General features: G+C 28.7%; 1 protein-coding gene across 1 annotated transcript in view; it reads right to left on the bottom strand.

Annotated features, from left to right (window-relative positions):
- The window catches only part of LOC148302655 (uncharacterized), an 82,649-nt gene extending 56,860 nt beyond the window's left edge, over positions 1–25,789 (bottom strand). The window contains exon 1 of the mRNA XM_088271293.1: positions 25,394–25,789. Coding sequence (XP_088127419.1) covers positions 25,394–25,462 — 69 coding nt within the window. The 5' untranslated portion in view covers positions 25,463–25,789. The remainder of the gene's footprint in view (positions 1–25,393) is intronic.
- Between the last annotated feature and the right edge of the window lie 571 nt (positions 25,790–26,360).

Below are 26,360 nucleotides of genomic sequence, written 5' to 3'. Positions count from 1 at the left end.
ATATATATATATATACATATATATATATATGTCACAAAATTTACCTCGATAACTCTTATAATTTAACTTTTAAGTGTAAGTTAATGAAACATACCTTTACGTAAAAACCATGCTTAAATTCTACTTGGCAATTTTTGGGATAAAAAAATATTTAAGTCGTCCAAAGATTAGGCATACTATATCGGTCATTAAAGTTAAACTAAATTGAAATTAAAAAAAATTCAATAAAAAAATAGGAATGAATTAAAAAATCTTCCAATTGTGCATTATTTATTTAATTGGCAAAGCAAAGGCTCCGTAAATTTGAGGTCCATTGTTCGGAATTATATTTTCTACAATGTTGGTTAATACTTGCCATTTTCAGTCTAAAATTGAAAGAAAATATAGATAACGACGCGAATAACAAAACAGAGTTGGAGTCGCGGTTTTTACGCTGGGTATATATGTAGATACTGATTACCATTTTTTTATTCTTAAATAATTTTATATCCACGCCATATATATGTAAGCATTTTGTATTTCAATAAATAAATTACTCAAGAGAACATCGATTTCAAATTCGAAATCATTTTTAATAAATCACGTTACTAACGTATCTGATTGACGCCACACGTCATAATTTTTTATTCATTTGCAATCAAATTATAATACATACCGCAATACGGAAGTATGTTTTAATTAAGGTTTTCTGACAAACATAAACTTTTTTTTTTAAATCATCAACCTAGATACTAATCATGGAAAATAATAAATACTGCATAACAGTCCAAAAGAAACACAGAATCATTAGCAAAACACCCTATAATTTGTTCACAGACCCAGTTTGTTTCCACTCACAAATAAAAATAGGAAATATCGGTGATATACCTATTTATATTTTGCACTGATAAATATTATTTAAATTACCCTTACCTCTCTCCCCCTGCTCTCTTTCTGCTTCTTATATCCAAATTTTGTGAAAGCAGCATAATTAATCCAGTGCAACTATTATGGCTTTATTCCAACTAAAACCCTTACACTTACACTAAATCACTCTCTTCAATTTTATGCGCTGATTACTTTAAATTACTTCTAATTTCGTCTGTGTAAATGGTCGAAAGAGCTTTGTCTTATTTTTGCCTTCAATCAATGAAAGTGTGTAAAATTGAGATTTAATCTAAGAGTGTGAATTTAACGGGGCCGTAATATTTGGTTAAATATAATTTCAATGGAAGGCGACCAGAAGATGACTGGCAAAAATATCTAGTTATCATTTGAAAACGAATATTTGACCAGGTGCTAGTCCACTTGTCCAATAAGAATTCGTGTGTGATATTTAGTAAAAAAAATCATCTTCAAATGCACTCGAACACATCGTGGCATTTTGTGAATACCACACAAGTACCTTCCTACTTTCCTAATTACTTTCTTTTTTGTACCTTACATTACTCGGTTGTAGGTTTACTTTTGACAATACACAAACCTTTGACTCTCGAGGGGCATTCATCGAAACAGAAAAACAGATTTACGCGCATTTGAAGACAAGGCAGCTTGACATAAAAACACAATAGTAATAATAATGTGATTTCTAAATTCTGATAGTTCAAGTACACGAGTCAACATCAGATGTGCACACTCAAAATACATCTTGCTCCAAATTTGAAGTTTCACTACTTTACTTTCCTAAAAGTAATATGTAGTACAATAATTATTTTGATATATCATATTATTTAAGGCCCTACATAAGTTAAATAACAACTCAATTTCATTCAAACCCAGGTAACATGTAAAGTAATCGAATTCTTTTACAAAACACCGTTTTTTTACAAAAAAAAAGTTTTTCTTCGAAATAAATATATGGTTTTGAGAGAGTTATTGAAAGCTAAGGAGTTTAAAAAACATATACCTATTCTTTTAAAAAATCGGCGTAAAAGGACGCTCGGGTCTCAACTTAGCCGGACTTAAATTACTGCATGGCCTTAATTATTACAATATATTTTCTTTCTATATTTTAATATATTTTTCGTCTATTTGATGTTATAAAAATCATAAAAGCAAAACAAATCTACGACAGGTACGCCATTTTTCTCAAGTGTCTTTCGTAGTACTCAAACACCAACCAGCACTGATAATCGAAAGAAGACCAGTAGAAGTACTAGCTAAACAGTGTAAAAAAATATTCCTTAGGGATAGGAAAATAGGGAAAGAGATGGAATTTCATGGAAAAAAAAGTAGTTCGATCCACTTCCTCGATACAACAAAGAATTAGGGGAAACATATAGTTATACAATCCCCATAAAGAGATAAATTAATGCTTAAAATACCAGTGGTTCATAATCAATCCATAAATTACAAAATAAGTATATTTAACTCAAAAAGCTGAGTGACTCAATGCGGGATATTCCTACGATTAATCAGAATAATTATATGGAGAAATTAATAATGAAATAAAATTTAATAAAAATAATAGGATTCCAAAATATTCAGTATTTAATTATTGGTATTTGTAAAAAATATATTAGAGTATGAAGATACACATTTACTACGTACATACAGATTGGGGCAAAATAACGGGATATTGTAAAATGAACAGAATAAAGTATAGATTTTATTAAATTTACTGAATGAAATCATGTCAATTTTGAAAATCAATTATTAAGTTTTACACAAATACTTCATACCTCAGAAGTAGGATTTGCTATCACAACATTAATGTTATCACCGGTTTGTGCCAAATCACGTCATCTTTTGAAACGGGCTTAATCCACTCCCCCTATTCGTCAGACCTCACAGGTTGTGACTTTTGGGGGAACAGCCGAGAACAATCGAGGCCCTAAAACAACAAATTCGAAATGAAGTGTCTCAAATAACTGTACCGCATTGAGATGTGATGAACTTTCAGATCTGACTTCAACAGTACTTGCGTTTAAATGAACGTCTTACATTTCTTATTAGAAACTGTACAGTTTGTAATGAGAAAAATAAGACGTTAATTTAAACGCCAGTTCTGTTTTTTTATTGTATCCATATTTTAAAGCAATGACAATAAATTAAACTTTTGCTAGTTCAGCCATTACGTAATCATTTGTTATCCTGATAAGCCCTGTGTATATTCTTACAAATGTCTTATTATTTTATTATAGATTTTCTATCGATAAGTTAACTTACTTAATTTAAAACTAACGTCTTTTCAGCCGCATTCCAAAATAAATACATATATTGATAATGTGTTAATATGACTCAATAGACATACATATTATTTATATATATATATATATATATATATATATATATATATATATATATATATATATATATATATATATATATATATATATATATATATATATATATATATATATATATATATATATATATATATATATATATATATATATATATATATATATATATATATATATATATATATATATATATATATATATATATATATATATATATATATATATATATATATATATATATATATATATATATATATATATATATATATATATATATATATATATATATATATATATATATATATATATATATATATATATATATATATATATATATATATATATATATATATATATATATATATATATATATATATATATATATATATATATATATATATATATATATATATATATATATATATATATATATATATATATATATATATATATATATATATATATATATATATAGACATCCAAGTATATTTACATTTTTTTAAAACACATACTTTTTTATACAACTTCTTTCCTCGAAAGCAACATTCTTAATACTGGTCGGTACCGCCTTTCATGTTGCAGCACCTATTACGAGCAGAGCTATTTATATCTTGCGCTATTTTTTTTGTTTATCAAGTCGATCTAATATTACTGAATTTACGAGTGTAGGTAGTAAAAGAAAGCAAGCTGCATACATAAAAAAAAGTACGGAACTAACCCAAAAACTATGAAATAAAATCCATTCAAAATTACAACCAATGAATTTATTATTTAAAACAAAAAACTCGGTCTTCTTTGTATACGTGCTTCGGATAATAGTGCAGATTAATAATGCAGTTAATATTGCAACTATAAAACGAACGGTAATTTACTCCACCCTGCGGTCATCTTAGAAAAAACACCTACCAGTTTACTTGTTCATTATGTAACGCGATGGTATTAAACAAATAAATTAACTTAAACAAGACGCCCTTGTTACACCTTAACCTGGGCAGATTAAGAGTTCATTGTAAGGAAACAATGTATCACGGAGTTTATCACTAATTACCCAGTGGACCTCGTTACATTAAACCAAATACAACTTATTATGTATATTGGTTCTATTGTTTCAAACAAGACAATTATTATCGTTTTGTAACATCGAGTACAGAGATAGAACTAATCGGCATGCAGTTCTTCAATCGCTGTTAATTATTATTGTGGAAGGCGGGAACGGCGCATTCAATAATGTAATGTGGGCTTTTATTATTATTCTACTTTAATGTAATGTGGGCTTTTATTATTATTCTACTTTATACGTAGGATGAAAATAATTACTATTTTCAGATGCGGAAAGAATCGTCTTAGTATATCATATAATTCTAAAAAATTCTCGATAGATTTTTCTAACTATACATTTAAATAAAATTATTTTTAAAAAACAAGTAAGCTATTATTTATTTTTGCTGATTAAAAATACACGTTTTTTTAAAGGAAAATTTGTAATTTATAAAGGTAAAGATTTAAATCAAAGAATTTCTTCCTGTATAAAGTGATCACTTAAAACCAGACTATGAAAGGTCGTAAGCCCTGTAAATGCTCAAACTTCTATTTTCTTCTTCATCTTTGTTAAGATATGAATATAAGTATCATTTTATTTATTAACTAATTGTATCCGTCCACGGATTGCTGTAGCTCAGTCTGATTACATGAAAAAGAAAGATAATGAATAGCACTCATTTTTATTATTTTCATTTAAAGCAATAAAAATATAAAAAAAGTTACAGCATCTGTCAAGTAGCACGCTGTATACCATGAGCAATTTTTAAAAGCAATTTTTTAAAGACGCGCGAATCGAATGCTATCTCGTATTCAAATATCATAGTAATTGGTGAATAACTTAAGTAGACCTTAAGATTTTGAAGTAACGAACATTTACATCTTTATTGATATAGATATTATCAGTTTAGTATCATCTAGAATCTATTTAATTCCACCTCTTTCTAAAACACCAATTAATTATAGAGTTTCTCAAGACAATGAGCAATGTTGCAAAGATCTAACTCGCCTTGACTGAATTTTCGCGAAAAATTATGGAAAATCGTATTATTAAATTAATGCCGCACTAATTGATTCAAATTGAGGCAATAACACGCCTTGAGAACGCGATCTCCCCCTACACACTTCCACGGCGGTACATCAATTCTCATTACACCTAACTATTATTTCATGTAATCTCGTTAATTACGCCCGCGGCCGATGTCTCTATCAACCATCCACATCGAGCGCCTACTGGCTCACGTGGCCGCAGAACATCCAGCATGGACCAATCGTGCTCACCAGATAACGCCGCGTACCGAGTAGGTGCCCATCAAATGATTTCATTTTTGTCATAAATATATTTTTTTATTATCTATTTATTTCAAAGCATATTACATAAATAAGTCTCATTTATAATATTCCAGATGAGTAATTTCCATTTCTCATTTTGGGACATGGGATTTAGGTTAACAAGACTGATACATAAATACGAGAGTTTAAAAAAAATATGGAAAATTAAACATAACTAACACAGGTCAAAATATAAAACATAAAAGAACAAACGGGGATAGTAAATAGACACATAAAAATATAAGGTAAGAAGCATGTTTTAACGATACAAATGAGAAAATGTAACTAATCACTAACACAAATATCTTTCCATAAAGTATTTTTTCTGTTCATTTATTTTGGAAACCTGATTGGGTTCTATCTTATATATATATCAGGCAGCTGGTTAATTCTGGTATAGGCAATATATTGTTAGGACCTTAAACCAAACATAGTTGTGTTTATCGGCTCCATATGTATAAAATTGAGACAAGTAAATACTCACAAATCTGGATTATCTCCAATTAAGAGTTATTTTTTAAAATTATTTTTTGACATCTCAATATAGATTAAGTTCGTTTATTTCGACTTCATCTATGTTGAGACCCTATGGTGAAAATCCTGAAAAAAAATTAAAAACTTTTCAATGAAATATTTAGCTAGCAAACAATTTTAATCTTTTGATATAGAAAAATAGAATTGGTAAATGGGTAGGTAGGACATCTAATTTTTCATTTGTATGTTTTCTTATATTATTTATATTTTAATTTTTTATATTTTCTCAGCACATACGAGTACATACTACAAAAGATCGAATTAATAACGTTTAAAGGTAAAATTTCTTTAAAAAAAATTGTTTATTACTAACAATTATTCAAATTATTGGGCTGGGTTATTATCAACTATTAGGAGAACCAACTATAAATAAAATTTCCATGAATTAAATATCAATACTCCATAAGCAAAAGCTTTTTTTACTTCAAGATTGTCCTTAAATAAAATGTCGCACATTAAAGGCGACGATAATGGTGTTACCTTTCAAAGTGACAATATGTTTTTCTCGGTTTGCTTATCTTTATTGGTTAAAGTGCCTGACCTGCAATCAGAGGACCCAGATTCTAATCCTGGACCAGATCAGTTATTTTTTCCTGCTTGGAATTTATGTACATAACCATAACTAATATTCTCTATTAATTTTTTCAATAATTATTGATAATTTTTATATAAGCACCTCCACCTATATAAATTATGAAAATGTATGTTCTCACTTTGTATTTGAAAGCCTAGGAGTTTAAATTAATTTAATTTATATCCATGTTATTATTTGCGCAAATTATATGAGTGGGATAATTGGCTAAAAGTCTCATCCTAATACATTATGTTTGATAAAATTATAATTTCATATTCGCTTTAACGAGTAGGTGTGCAGATTTGCACATTAAAGGATTTCGTACATACATATTATATAAAATCATACATTGTATTTCACACCTTGCTCCCGTATGGTTTAAGATAATAATTATTTTCAATACTTAAAAATAATAATTAATAAATAATAATATACTGTGGAAATTCGTTGGTACTTACATTACATATTGTTGTATGAGTAAAATCAACTATTGTACTATGTATTCAAACGTAATACATATATGATACATGCAAGTAGACACAATTTGATCAATCAAGGATTAAGCATAGGCACCGACATAGTAGTGCAAAGAATATAAAATTTTTATTTTATTGGTAATTGAAGGGGTTAGAAACATTATTTGATTCAACAAAGAATTGAGAATTGCGGAAATAAAGTTTACATAATAATTTTTGCATTCCAAAATAACGTTAACATTCAAAAAAAGTTTAAATATAACGTGTAAAACGACATGATTAATTTAATAACATTCAAAACAGTATGGGTTTGCACATAATTGTCGATAGCTTTTCGTGAATGTTTTAGAAACATAACTAGAGAATTTTAAAACAAATGCTCTGATCTCTATGTTACTACATATTTTGTTCCACCTTTTAAATATCTTTTTTCAACGATCGTCAACTCTCGAACTTGAGTCACGAACTGTGAGCATTGTCGTCTCCAATATCTTAGTTTATGCAAATATTTTACCTCACATTTCATTTACACCATGAACTACTTTTAAATAAAATAAAAAAGGTTTTTTTTTATTGTAACAAACTCATATCGAAAAAAAAATACTTTCTTGAACGTATTTTATAAAAATAAAACGCGCCCGCTCCATTGATTAAACATAAAATTTAACAAATATATATATATATATATATATATATATATATATATATATATATATATATATATATATATATATATATATATATATATATATATATATATATATATATATATAAATATATATATATATATATTTATATATATATATATATGTATATATATATATATATAAATATATATATATATATATATATATATATATATATATATATATATATATATATATATATATATATATATATATATATATATATATATATATATATATATATATATATATATTTATATATATAAACATATATATATATATATATATATATATATATATATATATATATATATATATATTATATATTTATATACATATATCTTATTTACACTTAAGTGATTTTTTCACTGTAATATTTATTCAATACTACCCTGGACTGGTACCTGAAGGGGAGGGCAGATCACCTTTCCTTCATATGTAAACCATCAAGATAACACTGCGTTTATATGACGCAGTGCCCTATGCACCATTGGGGTGCGGATAAGGGTTTTATTATTATTATTATTATATATATTTATATATATATATATATATATATATATATATATATATATATATATATATATATATATATATATATATATATTTATATATATATATATATATATATATATGTATATATATATACATATAAATATATATATATATATATATATATATATATATATATATATATATATATATATATATATATATATATATATATATATATATATATATATATATATATATTTATATATATATATATATACATATATTTATATATATATATATATATATATATATATATATATATATATATATATATATTTATATACATATATATATTTATATATATATATATATATATATATATATATATATATATATATATATATATATATATATATATAATATATACATATATTTATATACTCGTATATTAAACTATTCGTCAGTAAGTGTCCACCTGTGGTTTGAAGTTTCTGTGCATAGAATATTAAATTCAGACGCTTGCGATGTTTTTTTTCAACTACGACCTCAAAAATCAAAATTATAGTTTCAATGAAGCTACGTGAAATTTCAGATTTTTTCAACAAGGAAAAATGGGTCAAAACTGCAATTATTTTCGGATAAAAGGTCAGATAATTTTCGGAAAATACGCCATAATTTAAATTAATAAATAAATCAAAAAATTTCAAGACTGCATACTAATATTTATCCATTACCTTTATGAGGATTTATGCATATCTTTAAAAATAGGGCTTTATTAATTTATACTTTAAATATGTTATTTTTAATTGCAGTTTTATATCGCCCTCTTCTATTTTGTGCTCATCACCGGAGCATTAATGCGATTTAAAGAAACCAAAATGTGCGTGTCCATTCAATTGAGATTTGTTCATTTCGCCAATTATAAAGTGTATATGGATATAGGAAACTAATTATACATCAACTATAATTGAATAATAAACAGAAGTGAGTAGTAACACGACTTTGTGCCACAAACTTTTTATTAATTATTTTACTTACGTATCTTACAGTCTTGGTATTAAAGCGCGGAGAATTTTATGAATAATAATCTAATATTACTATTCCAATAATAATACCTATGTACCTTAGTTCATTGTTTCCCAATCGGTGGGGCGCCACAGCTTGTGTTGTGTAAGTGTGTGTGTGTGTTTGTGTAATTGATATGTAACATGAATTTTTCATCATATATTGCTAATATCATGTTAAGAGTTTAAAGGTTCAAGACGCAAATGTGCATAATTGTATTTAACTTTACGTTTCGTTTACATACCATACATACCTACCCATTATGAACATGTGTTCCGTTCTTATACAGTATTCTATTTTACATGGTATTTTACCACCATTTCCTTTCAGGCGTCTGAAATTCATATCCTACTTCAAACTGTATCTAGTTGATTCATTTTTTTTTTGTTTTATTACATTCTAATCAAGATATCATATCTATGTTCCTAGAAACCTACAAATGTAATACTTTTTTTTTCCAAACGAGTATGTTGTCTCTGATGGTGTCATAAAAGTTATAAGTACAGGTGTGAAGGAAGTTAGAAGCATATGTCAGGAAGTAGACGAGTGTGTGGTTCCATCCTCTCTGCCTACGGTGTGATGGTAATAGGAGTAGTAGAAGTAGTAGTATAATCATTTAAATATTTAAGCTAAGCATTACTACATTTTTGCTCAATCGAAAATTTATAGAAATGTCGCACGCACACACGACTAACGTACGATGAAAATTTTTACTTTGATATAACACAATCTCGATTATAATATGTGATAGAACTCGTAAATCTTAAAATTATTTATTTGTAATTTTATCCTTTTGCCAAGCGTTATCTAAAATGATTTTATGAATGCATAATATTGGCACGAAGCGTTTGGGAAACACTCGATGTGTTATTATGCGAAGATCACAACATGTAATTTTTCGATTCGCTTCACACACATTAGTAAGAATAACTGCTATCCATTAAAAAATAATTTCGGTGAATTAACATCGTTAATAGCTTACTGTTTTCGGAAATCAAATCACATCTGCCGGCAGCCTCTGCTCTAAGAGTGCTGTCCGTTACAGAAAAATCGGCATAAAATAACTCAACTTGCTTCACACTGTGTACGTGTTTATTTCACATTGAAGAGGAACTGCACGCTGATTTCAAAGCATTTCTTTGGAAATTGACAACAAATTCTATAACATTATTTCCATGAAGGACGTTCCTTAAAAATTACAAAGTTGAAATATTTCACCATGTATTTTATTAAGGTGCTATTCGCAGCTAAATAATTGTAATTTTAGCTATTTTGTCATTCGTCAGTCTCACGGGGGCGGAAAATGTTACTGGACGTAAAACAGGACGTACTATACGACTGTTTTCTGAGTCAGTCTGCCTCGTGTGTATTAATGACACGACAAAATGCTAAAAATGCACAAGGTCTATATTAATGACAATTAAATTTTTATCTTGATATAAAAAGAAATCTTTCATTTAGGTTTGGTTCGCCAGAATATGCTAGCTCGTCTATTAAAAACAAAAAATCTTGCATTTCTAATGATGAATCTAAATACCTGAAAAAAAACTAACGATTTAATTGTGATGTATCAATCGTACACCAATCGATACCTCATTACTCATAACTGAGGATCGCGACCCCTAGAATTACAACCATTCTACAATCCGCTTCCATTGTTCATAGAGTCGAGCCGTTCAGAATTTAGAATGATGTAGACATAGCCGCATGAATACCATAGAGACATCTCTAAATTACACAAACGAAGCCTTGATAGAAATACCCTAGAATTTTAAATTCTAAATTTTCTAGGCGTTGTGATGTGCTCACTCTTGAACCTGGCATATAAACGAATCCCGGTTTGTCATATAATTAATATCATTATTGTTTTTTTTATTTAATGTAAATACCTAACATATCAGAGACTGGAGCAAAACAGAGCGACGTATAAACAACTATATAAAACGAACGAAAAATATAGTGTCGTGCACGCGCGCGTTTTAGACGTTCAAGTCAAACGCTATATTTGAACAGTACGGTACCGCGCGTTGTGTAAGTACTTATTGTGTTTTTTTAAAACCAACAAATCAATGACAAAACCGGAACTTAAATTGATGCTTTTTTCCCATTTTCTCGAAACTATAGGATCACGGATATATATTTCCAATATTTATATTATCACAAGCCATTCATATTACGTAGTTTTACCAATCGAACCACCAATCAATGACAGTATAAATATTGAATAAATAGAATATTTTCTATCCAAATTTTGTATTGTTGTATTTCTTTTGAGATGCTCTCTCTATCTGTCTCACATCAAATCTCTCTCATTCTTTATTTTATAAGAAGTTTCACTCCTATGACGTATACGGTACTGAACACGCACTTTTGTCGTTGTTACTAATGGATAAAAAAATGAGTTTCCAAAATAATGGGTTAAAATCCTCTGCATAAAAATGAATGGTAAGATACATGCTTAGTCACTAGGAAGCTTGTCAGTACGACATGAAAACATAGAGCTCTCGAACGTCTTACACTCGTATACTCAGACACTTCCAAACTCTTACTCAAATGGACTAAGTGGTAACGAACACGACATATAATGTCTTCAGAGAATTCTGTTGAATGAGAAATTCGAGTTTACTTTTTATATAAAATTCACTTGAAGACCTCTCTATTCTCACGTCGTCAGAAGATGTCAGTTTTCTTTATGAACTTCAAATCTAACACCCAAATGAAGGCTGTCATAATGTATCGCGATAATTATAACTAAACTAACAATGAACATCACATCATTTAACGAGTCACCGTGTTATAAAAGACCTCTCTGTACAGATTTTTAACGGTATGGTATCCAAACAAATACTTTTTAGCTATTATATTTACTTTCATATAAAGAAACTCGCCATATGCACAGGAAAGTCCACATCTTCGATAGTCATTTGATGTATCTTAATCCGACATTTCCCAATCAAATTAGATATTGAAACTATTTAGCATTGTATAAAATATTATTTATTGATTCGGCAAAAACTTAATAGAATGACATTTTGATTATTTAAAAAAAAATTAACTCATGTATAATACCTACTCATTGGGTTTTATTTCATTACGCACAACTAGAACAACTAGTTTTCATCAACAGAAAAACTAATCACAGTGTTTTTGTAATCACCTTTTAATGAAACCAACTATAGTTTTCGAAACTAGTCGTGTGTAATTAAATAAATCTCAGCAGTATTACACAAGTATTTTTTTTTAATAATTGTATAATATATATTAGAATTGCTAAAATATATTTAAAGTATCACGGAAAAATTGCACTGGAAAAACTTTTTTGTCTGCAAATTCCAGGACATGCCCCTACTAAATATATATATATATATATATATATATATATATATATATATATATATATATATATATATATATATATATATATATATATATATATATATATATATATATATATATATATATATATATATATATATATATATATATATATATATATATATATATATATATATATTTATATATATATATATATATTTATATATATAAATATATGTATATATATATATATATATATATATATATATATATATATATATATATATATATATACATATATATATATATATTTATATATATATATATATATATATATATATATATATATATATATATATATATATATATATATATATATATATATATATATATATATATATATATATATATATATATATATATATATATATATATATATATATATATATATATATATATATATATATATATATATGTATATATATGTATATATATTTATATATTTGTGTATATATTTGCACAAATAAAAATACTTTTTATAAAGTAATGATATTCATGTAAAATATATTACAACTCTATTTTAGGTATGTATCTTGAGCAAGCAAGTTTTTCGTTTCAACAAAAGTTTTGTCTGTATTCCATATTACGAGTACTATAATGCATATCAATAATTTTAAAAATATAAAATAAAATGAAGCTGTTCTCTTTTATCATTCAGAGATAGAGTAATTAATAGTAGAAATCCAATCCGCCATGTGGGTTAGCTAAATATTATATCCATTTGGTATGTTGTCTCGTTTATCAATAGAGAAATTGACAGGAATATATATTTTTTATACTTACCTATTAATATGTAGATATCGACAAATTAAATGTGGTTAAGAAAAATCGCCACATTACTCAACTACATAGTATAGATTTGTTACACCCACATTTTTTTGAGATTGAAATGATAACATAAGAATATTTTAAGTAATATCACAAAATATATTTATTTTGAAATATAAAACAGTACTATCGGGTAGCAGGGTGAGCTACTATGCTGTAAGTCCCGGGTTCAATTCCCAGAAGAGTTAAAATAAATATTAGTGCTTTTTTACGGCAATTTTTATTTAATATCCCACAAGATTAGTATTTGAGGCGCAGGGCTAATTATCTTAACTCGTGTAATTGACGTTTAAGATAACCTGCGGCGATACTATGTAAACCCATAAGGGTAATGCATAAGCATCAGATGCGGAAAAAAGTTATAAGAAGAAAAAAATAAAGTCGACGTCGGGGTGACCTGACATGGCACGTAAAGAAAAAGAATACAAAAACATAGAATGATTATAACATATATGTACATAAGTAAAAATCGCCTGTGTCCTCAGGAGACCTATGTATCTGTTCTCGGGAGACTTTTTTTTGTACCGGTATGCAACCCCGAGTTCCCTAGCTATTAGTGTTACTCTCCTTCCCTACATTTTAATTAATCTTACCCACTATTCCTAGTCCAATGCCTATACTATATATCCGTAATGTTTATCTTAAGATTCTTCACTAACGTCATCTGTAATAATAAAATATATTCAACTCCTACATACATACATCTGGAGAACGGGACTGATCACCTTCCCTTCATTAAATTAACTATCAATTTAATATAACATCGCGTCGATTCAGTTCGATGCACTATGTAGCATTAGATTGCGAATAGATGTCGAAGGAAAAAAAATAAAATATACCTCAGTTCCCAAATACACAACATGTCTAACTTTTAATTTTAATATTATTTTTGTTATTGAATATCACTTTATTGTGTTTTAATTTCATTTCATCTTATTTCAGATATCCTCGTCAACCGATCAACCCGTAATAATACGACCATTTTATCTTAGAGGCATGTTTTACGAGATCGGGATTCATTACGTCCATGTTTATCGAACAAGATTATTGAATATGAAACGTTATTTTATTTTAGTCATCCTTTATACCTCCGTGGCATGGTGGTTAGAGCGTTTCGTTATCGTAGGGAATATGCTAGGTCTGATCGCTTGGTAGTAGATACATAAAAGTGATCTACGTGATTACTGTTTTCAATATTTATACATATTTGACATTAAGGTTTTCATTAACTTGAATTATAACATTATATTGATCCTAATATTTTAATAGACTGGTTTGAACAAAAAAAATAGTAATTCAGTGTTACCCATTGAAAAACGATTTGAATGTTTCTATAACTTACTTTACCTCGACGCAGTTCATGATTGAGAACTTTAAATATCAATATTATTTTTTTGTCATAAGGTGACGAACGCTAAAAGGAGATTTTTTAATAATAATAATAATTTTTTATACGCCTATACTCCTTTGAAAAACTAGACCCAAAAAAAGTACCACGGTCGACAAGTGATCTTTAACAAGAGTACGTTTCAAGGCAAGTATTAATAGTAAATAAAACAATGAAAATAAGTTTCTTATCGGTCGTCTTTCCGAAGTGCTAACCGGTATAATATTGAACACCGACCCGCCAAATTTCAAGGACATTTTTGTGTTATAACGCATTTCTGGAAACTAAAAGCAAGTCGTGATACGACGATAGGCGGAATCTGAATCTATAATCGAGGGTGTGATCCGTTACAGCCTAAATTAATACGAGCATACTTTTCTCCCATCCCTTGTAAACCTATTCGCCTGGCGTATAGGTTGTGGGTCATGTGGGTCCGGCACTGGATATACTGTTATATTGTATATAATATTGTACTTATTCTTATTCGCTTCGTGATAATCTACCATTAAAGGGCAAGCGGGTTGTGATATTAACATATTTTTACACTCGAAACACTCATATGATACAATAAACGCATGTTCAAAGGATGACAAAAAATACTAAAAATTATCATACGCGATGCTTCAAAACTATTTGGAACATACTAAAATAAAAATATTTATATTAACGTATTATAATTTTTACTATTATTTATTGTAAAGAAAAATACTTTTTTATTTGAATTAGTAAAAAGCATTAATGTATCTGAAAACTGCATCTCTAATTAAGTAATTAGTATTATTTTTTTCTTAGCTAGTTAAGCGTTAAAAATAAAAATATGATTTTTAACACCTGATCTCTGTCCACTTACATGTATTCCAATCGATATATCATTAATACCTTAATTCATCATTTGAGCTTAGGTAGCGGAAATTAACTTGCGTTATTATATTCATTCTTCATAGATTTCCGTGAATGTCTGAAAAAAGTTCTGAATAATTAAAATACGTTTGATACCGCTAACGATTATTAATGGGATGGTTCATCCTATTCCGTGCTCTTCGCGCTGACCCAATAACATGACACATCACCTCGTTCAGTACCGAATATGATACGATCAATGCCTAAATCGTTGATAAACATATGGTATGTTTTATATGTCTATAAGTACACATTTTACTAATCAATGTACGTATACGATACTTCGCTATAAGAACTTGCTAATTATAAATCAATGAAAGTATTCTGATTTATATCAATTCTTTTAGTGGTATAATTATTTTTGGATGATGATAAATTGAGAACTCACTTAGATAAATTTCGTCGTTCCGTGCCATATAAGAATTCGGAACTTGCTAGCAGAACATTCATCGAACGCCGACAATGAAAGCGGTCGAAGAATTTATGTTCACAATATATCTTCCAAATACTTACTTCTGACTTGTGTTCTACATTATGGGTATCTGAATGGACTGCACGCGATTTACAAGTTCAAGATTTGCACTTCTTGCCATTCAATTAATATTATTGACGACAATTAATTGGCTGTCCCAATCTAGTCTACTCGCGTGTTCTAAAGACTAGCTTACAAATGTAAGGATGTTAATACTATGCAGAATGCTATTTTGTTGTTTAGGTCGCGCTAATCATGATGATGCACTCAAGGTTCACAGTCATTATTATTGTTCACCGTGAATTATGAAATAAAAGTAACGTTTCATCGTAAAAGAGGCGCTATTATAATATAATTACACGAATAATTAGGTCATTCAAATATGATTAATATCTTAAGTATTAAAAATTGTAAGTGGCTCATAAAAATGTCATTATTCAAAGCATACAATAGATCTTACCATTTTTATTAAAGAAAATCGGTTAACATACTCGTATGATTCGTTTTACGAAGCATTGTGAAAAGTTTGTTCGATATTAATGGTCCATGGATACGAGTAAATGATTATACAGTAACTAGTAAAACTGAAGAAACTGGAGTAATTTACCTATGTATTTATTTTGTAAAATATAAAGATATTCTATTTTTAATTTCTACTCTAGTTTGAAATTAGATTTTTGTAAATTCTACCTCAAGGGACTCTATAAGGTGCAAGATATTGTACAATCTGAACGAAACAGATAAAAGAAGTTAACGGGTACAGCTATGAATGAACGCACCCTCGCTGCGAGACAGTATCACGAGAGAGCCCATAGTGCCTCGAGACCAAATAATGTTCGACCGAGACCACTCCACTTTCGCAGAACCTCTACTTTTGGAGGCTGTTGATTTCAAAAATGCCACCAGATAGTTTTTCTATCAGCTCTAGTTTTTGAGATACAGATTAATTGAAGTTTGTTCTGAAACAAGCCAAAAATAATTTTTTAAAAATCTATCTTTAACGGCTAAAATAGAAATTTCCTACAAATTTTTAAGTGGTAAGTGACTAATGTATGTAAATTCTGCAACACATACTTAAATGAATGTTTTCCTGTTAATAAATGCTTAAATCCGTGTAATTTTTAATCTAGCAATAGTAATAGTTAAAACGTGAAATGTACAAAATTTGATTTTTTTTATTTTTTAATATAGCATATCTCAAAAAATAGATCTGACACACATTCTGAGGGCAATTTCGAATTCTGCAGCCAAAAATTAACCAGGAACAGTTAAAAAATAGCGGGCACCAAAATGTGTGTTGGCCTGTGTAATCAGAGTTTCAATTTCTCATTCAAATTTCATAATTCACAAGAATATTCATATACAAATGTAGATTTGAAGCATACATAATTTAAAGAATTTTTCCTTTGGGAACTATTCCAAGCCGAAAAGTTAATTTAAATATGTACATTATCTCGACTTTAACAATATATAATTATGAATCATGGATGGTCTACAGATTTTTTAATGTAGGTATTTGCCAATAGAAAAGAAAATATAAAGCCTTTAGCATGAATTTATATGTATACATACATGTGTATATTGTATTAAACATGTATAAGCTTGTAGTTGCCGAATGGTCGCTATTTACGGTACGCGATTACCGGCAAAAGCTCTCTGAACCATCGATTCATCAATAATATTAATTTCTCATCCGAAATAATTTATGCCTGTCATACAGATATGTTAAAAAGTGATGTAGTAATTTGATCAGATCAATCAGCATCGTTAAAAAAAAAGCATTCAGTAGCAGAAGAACTGCCTAGATACGCGTACTAAGAACAAATTATCCAGCGCCTACTGAGAAGTTTTTTCATGAAAATATTATCTAACCTTTCCAGACGTGACTAATGATACTAGTTCAATAACATACCGTGATAATAAATAAAATATATTTACTGTTATGTCGATCTAATCTTTAACATTACTACGCACTCATACAAGAGCGAAGATTTTTTTGTTCTTCTTTATTACGTATGTTAAGAGGAACATTTTTAAAATAAAATATTGTAATCAGGTATTTATTTTAGGTTTATTCAGTTGTACATTAATTTTAAAACATTTTCCAAAAATATTTCAATAAACTTTATATTTTTAATAAAACGGCGCTTGTTATTATTTTATATTTGAGAAAAGGATTTTCTATCCTATTCTCAAATTGTTCTTTATGTACAATACTTTAATTCTCCACTTGGCGTTTATTGTTTGTTCATTTAAAATTATATTAAAACAGCCTTTTTATGCATTGGTGACCTCTTTTAAAACAACAGGAAAATGTGTAGGTATTCCAATTATCCCTCACTAAACACGAGCAGTAATAACAATAATAGTTTTGGATTATTTATATACCGCCATTAATACTACCCCAAATATTATTCAGAGCGCTCTATTAGAGAGGTTACCTCTATAGCCGCAATATTTACAAGTACCTGAATAACATTTCCTTTATAACGTAAGTGGGGAAACAGACTACAAGCTTTAAGCATTCGGACTCAACCGCTTCAAGCTGCCAATCTATTTCTATAGTAACTCATATGTAATAATTATATTTTTCATTATAAGTAGGTCATGACATATGTATATCAATTTTTTTCAGTAAGATATATATTTTTTTGAAAATCAAGACAGGTTGCCAAAAGAAAAAATATGCAAACGACAATCAATAAATCTATCGGCAAAAAATATAACTTCAGCTTATAACATATAAGGAGAAGATCGTAGAACACAAATTACGAAAAGTCACAATGTGGGATCTGACTAGTGATTTGAACTTACCGAAGCCGAGCGATTTCAAGTTTCAATACAAAAATCTCACTCTGCCCACACCTTTTTGACTGCGTTTTGAGCAGTCGTAATTAATAGATGCAATTGACTTGCTGTCATGCACGGAATGAGATTCTCATATTTAAGCTGTAGAATACACAAGAATGTTGGTCTAGACTTATTTAAGCCTCCAGTATATTTTTTAAGCTTAGAAAAATCAGTACTTGTACATACGAGTACATAAATCACACAAAAAATGTCTTATGACTGAAGATGATGTTCAATCTTTTTTTCTGTTAATATGTAAACATTACTAATTTTAAATTGAAGCGTGCGTATTATTGCATTCTTAATATATGTATATAGACAACTTTAGGTAAAGTAGAAGGAGAATCTTGCTTCGGAAATTCCCTTCGAAGCCATGGAACTGATCGATATCCAAAGGCATGTTGTTCACTAGAGCTGTAGCTCTTCGAACACAGAACACCGCAACAACACAAAATCGACAGGTTGATTCCGTATATTGGAGTGTAAAACAATCTTAGGTTAGTATGAGGAACAGACAATTCGGTTGAATTGCAAATAATGAGTATTTAATTCGGACAGTAAAATTTATCGTATTTTAACATACCAAAATTCTTAATGATTTTTTTTAATTTATCTGAAACATCACCTGTTTTACAACATTCTGAGTGTGTCCAAATACTTGTTCACAAAATCTGGATTATCTCCAATTACAGGAGTTATTTTCATATAATTTTTTGACATCTCATCAAAGATGAAGAAGAATTTGGATAGTGTGGTTGTCAATAATGGGTAGAATTGGTGAATGTTACACGTGTGTAAAGTGATCACTTAAACCAGCCTACAACGGTCGTCAGCCCCGTAAATGCCCAGACTTCCATATTCTTCTTCATCTTTGATGAGATGTCAAAAAATAATATCACCTGTTTTATTTTTTTTTAATATTTTCTCAGATAAAAAGAAGTTCTTTCACACGTATAATAGAACGGAAATAACGATTTGAATATTCAATCCACTTTTTATTCGTAGCTTTTTTCTTTAATCCGCTTTAAACTTTTTACGGTACAATCTGTTTTTATATCACTGATGCATTCTACATCTCCTTTTTTATCTTTATTCAATTAACATGTTTGGTTTTTAAGACCTCGCAAAGCATGTTCACAACATACAACAATAAGAAACCAAGGAAGATATCTTTTCTATCGGTATTTAAGCATAACTAATGGTGTTTAAAGCTATCATAAGTATCATACTGGCATTAATTTACATTTTCCTATATTGTACCGTTGATTACTAATGAAGCTGCGAATTTTATTTATTACCAATCCTCTAATTTCCAATACGACTTGGCTGAATTCTAAAACTCGAATATCAACGATCGATGAAAGATCGTTGATTTATTAAGAGGCTAGTTATGCGATTCATTACTCACACACATACACAAATAAAGCATTAGTGTTGTCCAGATCGCTATCGAAATGAGGGATCAAATATTTTTTTCTGAATCTTAATGGAATTATCTGTGTTGTGAACACAGTTCACCATAAAGAACTTCTAGTTGTGGGAGGTGGAGTTGGAATTGATGATCTCATGATCTGAGATCTATCGCGATATCCACTGAACTCTAATTTACTCAATAAAATCTCTTAAACGGTGTGCTTATGAAAACATTTTTTGTAACAAAAACATTTATTTTAATGTATTTGTCCGCCTCCGCGGTGTAATGGTTAGCGTGTTTAGCTACCGTGCTGGAGGTCCTGGCTTTGATTCCAGGGAGAAAATAAAAATGAATGATTTTACACTCTAATATTTATTTAATTTTACCCTGGACTGGGCCCCGAAGCGCAGGAGTGATCACCCTGCCTTCATGTAAGTAACGATCAAAGTAACACTTCGTCAATACGATGCAGTGCCCTATGCACCATTGGTTGCGGATAAAGGTTAGAGGAAGAACAAGAATATTTTTAACTTAAATATATATAATATATTTATTTGACTTTCATATTATACTCGTAATATAATAATTACATATTCCACTGGTCACCAAACCTTTAGGTAATGGAGGCTACTTTTGAAAGCGATTACAGAAAAGACGATCTTCTCTCGCGACTCTCAGGTTGCGGCGAGGTCATCCCAGCGACCGTGATTTTTTTTATCGATCGACTGCGTGGAACCGGAGAATATAGCAGAATAATGTAGAATATTGTAGAATATTCGTACGTCGGGTCTTCAGTGTGGAGATGGTATTGCACAGGCTATGATGTGTCCCCAACTACCATTTGTTCCTCCTCAGAAGGAGCGTTAATTAAAGGGAATATAATTAAATTTAATAATTATTGACTTTTTTCACAGTTTATTCTACTAACGTTTGCACTGAAACTTTTCCAAATACATAATTAACTCAAATTAAGCTGTACAAAATTCCAACTAATAACGTATTCCATATTATTTTTACGCCACACTAATAAATTAAATAGGTATTCCGTTAAACGAAAAGCGACGGAAGATTAGTAAAAGTTTTCATTGATGTGCGACCGGCCATTACTAGAAGAATAGATTGGCTACGGTTAATTAATAATCCACGGTTACATTTCCGTTTCTTTTTAAATTGCTCCATATTCGTGATGTAAAAAGGCGTCGCTAATTTAATGTAACGAAAGGTTGGGATGTAGGATGTACATAATATAGGTTACCGTAGGCAGTGACGTCCGATCACTCCCTGTCTCTTTACTTTATATACCTCGTACCCGGCGATGTTAAAAATTAAGTGCGATGAAGAAAAATTTACTACACATATTATATATTATATACAGATATTAACTTTATTCTCAAATATGAATACGTTTATTCTCCAGAAATATCCGTTCCCATTTCAAAGACTTTCTTCAAAGCCTCGGGTAGCACAAGCACAAAATTAATACCAAATATATATCACTCACTCCTTTCTACAACGTCATGGGCATTCCGAAAAAATGCATATTTTCAGTTATGCATGTTTTCGGAACGTTCAGAAAATTTACTATATCCCAGAAAAAAAACATATTTTTAACTTAATATTTACCCGCTACATTTTGAAGAAAAGATATTGTTTAATTATTTTTTAACTATACTAAACATTTTTCAAATGGAGAAAAAACCTTCAAGTATTAACTTAAAAGATCTGTTGCGCAGTAAAAAGTTTAATTAGTGGCTTGAGATTTATTTTTAATACATTTTATTATATTTTTAAACTTTAAAAACGATCTCCTGAAAAATCTATTTTTTTGATTTATGACGTTGTTGAAAGGAGTGAGCGATATGTGTATAATATATATATATATATATATATATATATATATATATATATATATATATATATATATATATATATATATATATATATATATATATATATATATATATATATATATATATATATATATATATATATATATATATATATATATATATATATATATATATATATATATATATATATATATATATATATATATATATATATATATATATATATATATATATATATATATATATATATATATATATATATATATATTTATATATATATTTATATATACAAAAAACCTAGGTCCACATTTAAACTATGACAACTCAAAACAAAACACAAATGTAGAGGAATACGAAAAACACGAAAACGATCACTCGAATGCCAAAAATCAACAAATAAATCACGGGCTGAGCCGCGTAAAACACTATGTAAGTATGTTATAAAAGAACAGACTGAATCTATACCTAAGTAAAAACCACATTGTTCTGTTCCATAAACTAAGACACCCGCGGCATCACCATTAAAATTCCGAATATTATTGGGCCAGATGAGAGAAATTAATTATTTGTTTTGTTTTTTTTTTATATATTCTTTTATTATTAGAATCTGAACCCGTATAAATCAAGTATGATCTATGGACTTTAAAAAAGTAGAACGTACAAATTAACGTTCTTCTAAAATATATTTACATACGAACAAAAATAGGCACATATAGAAAAACTCAATCCAACTTATTATTATTCTGTTTACTAAAACTATTATTATTACTTGGAGATTACTGAAATAAAACAAATTTATACTGAATTTTTAGTCATTATCAAGTTTTATTTTACATGCAATAAGTAGATTAACATATTTATATACGAGTACATTGTCGTCAAGAAAAGGCGATTCAGCTGGCTTGGCCATGTACTCCTCATGTCTCCCGAGAGCCTTTATCAAGCTTGCCTCTTTTACAAGACATCGGGTTCGCGCCGCTTAGGACGACCACTGCTGACAATTCGTCGGCAGTTCTCGTCAAAACTTCGGGACGCGGATCTGACCTAGGAGGATGCAATGGAGCTGGCAACCGACAGAAAAGCCTAGACACAGTTTGTGGACTCCATATGCTCCACTTAGGGAGCTGATATGGTTTAAATATAATACATTGTTGTTTAAGTTTGTAATTAGACATTCCCAATCCCGGTATTTTCGGTTTCCAAAGAGTTTTTTTATATGCTTATGTATTTAATTGTCAACGCATTCAAGTGTATAAATGAAGATTGGATTTGTACTCCAATGGTAACACTGAATGCCGCCTATTCAAAACCAGCATACACCTATTTTCTTATACGGCTGTAAAACATTTCACAAGGGCCTAAAATAGCCGTATACTTAGCATTTGGAATATTGTCTACGACTAATTTCAGGCGTGCGGTCCTTTGTGAGGAACGAGGAAATAAGGTGAAGGACGCAGCAACCTATGATCATAACTGTCACCAAGGAAAGGCGATTGAGTAGGCCATATACTCCGATACCTCCGAAACCGGCCATCGAAATTGTTCCTTTTAAAACGTGCTGTTAAGACGTTTTTTTATTGATAACAATTTATCGGCAGTTCTCGTCTGAACTGATAATGCAAAAAAGGTAGCAGCCGACAGAAGAGGCATATATGCTCTACATAGGGAGAAGATAACTTTCATACTTGTATCTTTCACCATTAACTGGTATCGAGTTATTCAAAATCTTTTATTTTTTATAATTATTGAAGTAAAATAAATACAATATTGAATACTTAGTGTTTATTGATAAATAAAAACCAAATGAACTTTAGTTTTAAAATTAAACCGCTACCGAACTCATAGTCTACATTTCTAAGTAATGAAATTTATGATAACGTTGTAAACGCAAAAAACGCTTTCTTGTAAAATTTTCACCCAACTCAAATACCTACGAGTTAGACAGGATAGCAAAGATATACCTTTAGGTGTATCTTCCCATGCCTAGAAGAAAAATCCCAAGAAGTAGTAATTTATTTTTAATTAAAGCTTAAGGTTTTTTTTCAAACGTACCCTTGTTCTGTCAACGATAGTCTACTGCCATCGTGCTGTAATTTTTCAAAATATATTCTCATCGATTCGAAGTCAGGAATCGAAAAAAGGTAAATAAATAATATTATAAAATTAATCGTAATTATCAAAACAAAAATTAGAGTTAAAATGTTTTTTTTTTTACAATATATGCACGCTATAACATTCCATTTCGACAGACGTAATAAGACGTATTTGAACTGTAAAGTTTTGTTTGTGTATTTGTAAAAATAAAACATTACATACGAAAAGGTATACCTAATATCCCTAATGTGCAATTGGAATCACCCGTTATAGTTTTTTTGTTGATATATGAAGTCTACTTGATCATAATATTCTTTGACATGTCCATGTGATGTAGCCCCTCAAATGGCAGCCTAAACGTCGGCTACAAGTATCAATACCCAACTACATGATATACTGAAAACAAGTAACAAAAAGGCCGTGATTTTTTTTTTAAGTCTCTCATTTCGGTTTTATCTACTTAAATATTTTTTGGTCAGTATTTTGTCATTGAGTACAATTTGAACTACCCAAAACTAATTTGTAATGACCCTTCAACAGATATATAAGAATAACTGAGAAGTTTAAGCTCAATACGAGAAATTTCAATTTTCAAACAGTCGCGAAAATAAATTGAATATAAATAATAATCATATGCACATGATATATATTATTTTGAGTTAGTTAATGCAAAATGGATATATCGTCTTTATTATAATATAATAAATAATGTTACTTTAGTGTTGATTAGTATAATGACAAATATAAGTAGGTACTAAAAAGATAATGGTTATTTTTTTCAAATTAAAAAGTAACTCACCTTTTTAGGATACTTCTCATATCTTGTCGATGAAACTGATGAAACATATGGATTATTTTTCACTTTCATGTGTACATATTTATTATCAAATAATGCTGGTTAATAATATTTTAGATCACTTTCTACATTGTTTATATGAATTCAAAATATATTATGTAATTACGAACAGCATAATATGACTCAATATACATTTTCTTAGAATATTATTTTCCATGATAAAATACATGGTTATAAAAAAGTTCTCTTTATGAAAAAGTAGCTTAAATTCATAATTCGCGATATTTCTAAAAAGATTATTGTACAATGTAAGAAGATTTATTTATGTTTACAAATTAGTAAATCATTGTTGCTTTTTACTAAACGTTTATTAACGGAATCAGTAACGAGTGTTGGCAAACAAACTTTCGCGCTTTTCAAAAAAATTGAGAGTGCGTACGGCCCATAACGACAGCGTTCATTGATTTGAGATGAGACTGTGATTTGAGATTTCGCGGCACAAGCCCAATAACAACACTCGCGATCTCCGGCGATACCTCGAGTCCCTCTAGCGACAGAAAGATGAACTCATCTGACAGTTCATTTATTGTTATTTGTTGAGGGGTCTATACACGTATAACAATAAATTTGATACAGAAACATTTGATTTTTTTTGTAAAATTAATCGAACGACCGTTTTGTCCCCCAATTTTCTTTTTCTAAAGATAGCTAATATTTCTAAATCCAAACCATGTAGACACACTACAATATATAAATAAACAGAAAGGTAAAAACCTGGAAAGCTCAAAAATACCATGGGGTTCATCATTATTTGTTAAACCCAGCCATTTTTTATACAATAGTAAATATGTATTTCTATATGACAAGAGTTTATAAATAGTATCTACATATAATATATAACTTGTGCTTCAAATTTATTCAATAATTGAAATTTAAATAAAAAAATATAAATACATTTTATGCCTACATA

This window comes from Brachycentrus maculatus, unplaced genomic scaffold (assembly GCF_059751285.1).
Source record: "Brachycentrus maculatus isolate JH-2025_06_01 unplaced genomic scaffold, ASM5975128v1 h1tg000424l, whole genome shotgun sequence".
Classification (NCBI taxonomy): domain Eukaryota; kingdom Metazoa; phylum Arthropoda; class Insecta; order Trichoptera; family Brachycentridae; genus Brachycentrus; species Brachycentrus maculatus.
The sequence above is the reverse complement of the archived record's forward strand: the minus strand, read 5'-3'. Positions and strand labels throughout refer to the sequence as shown.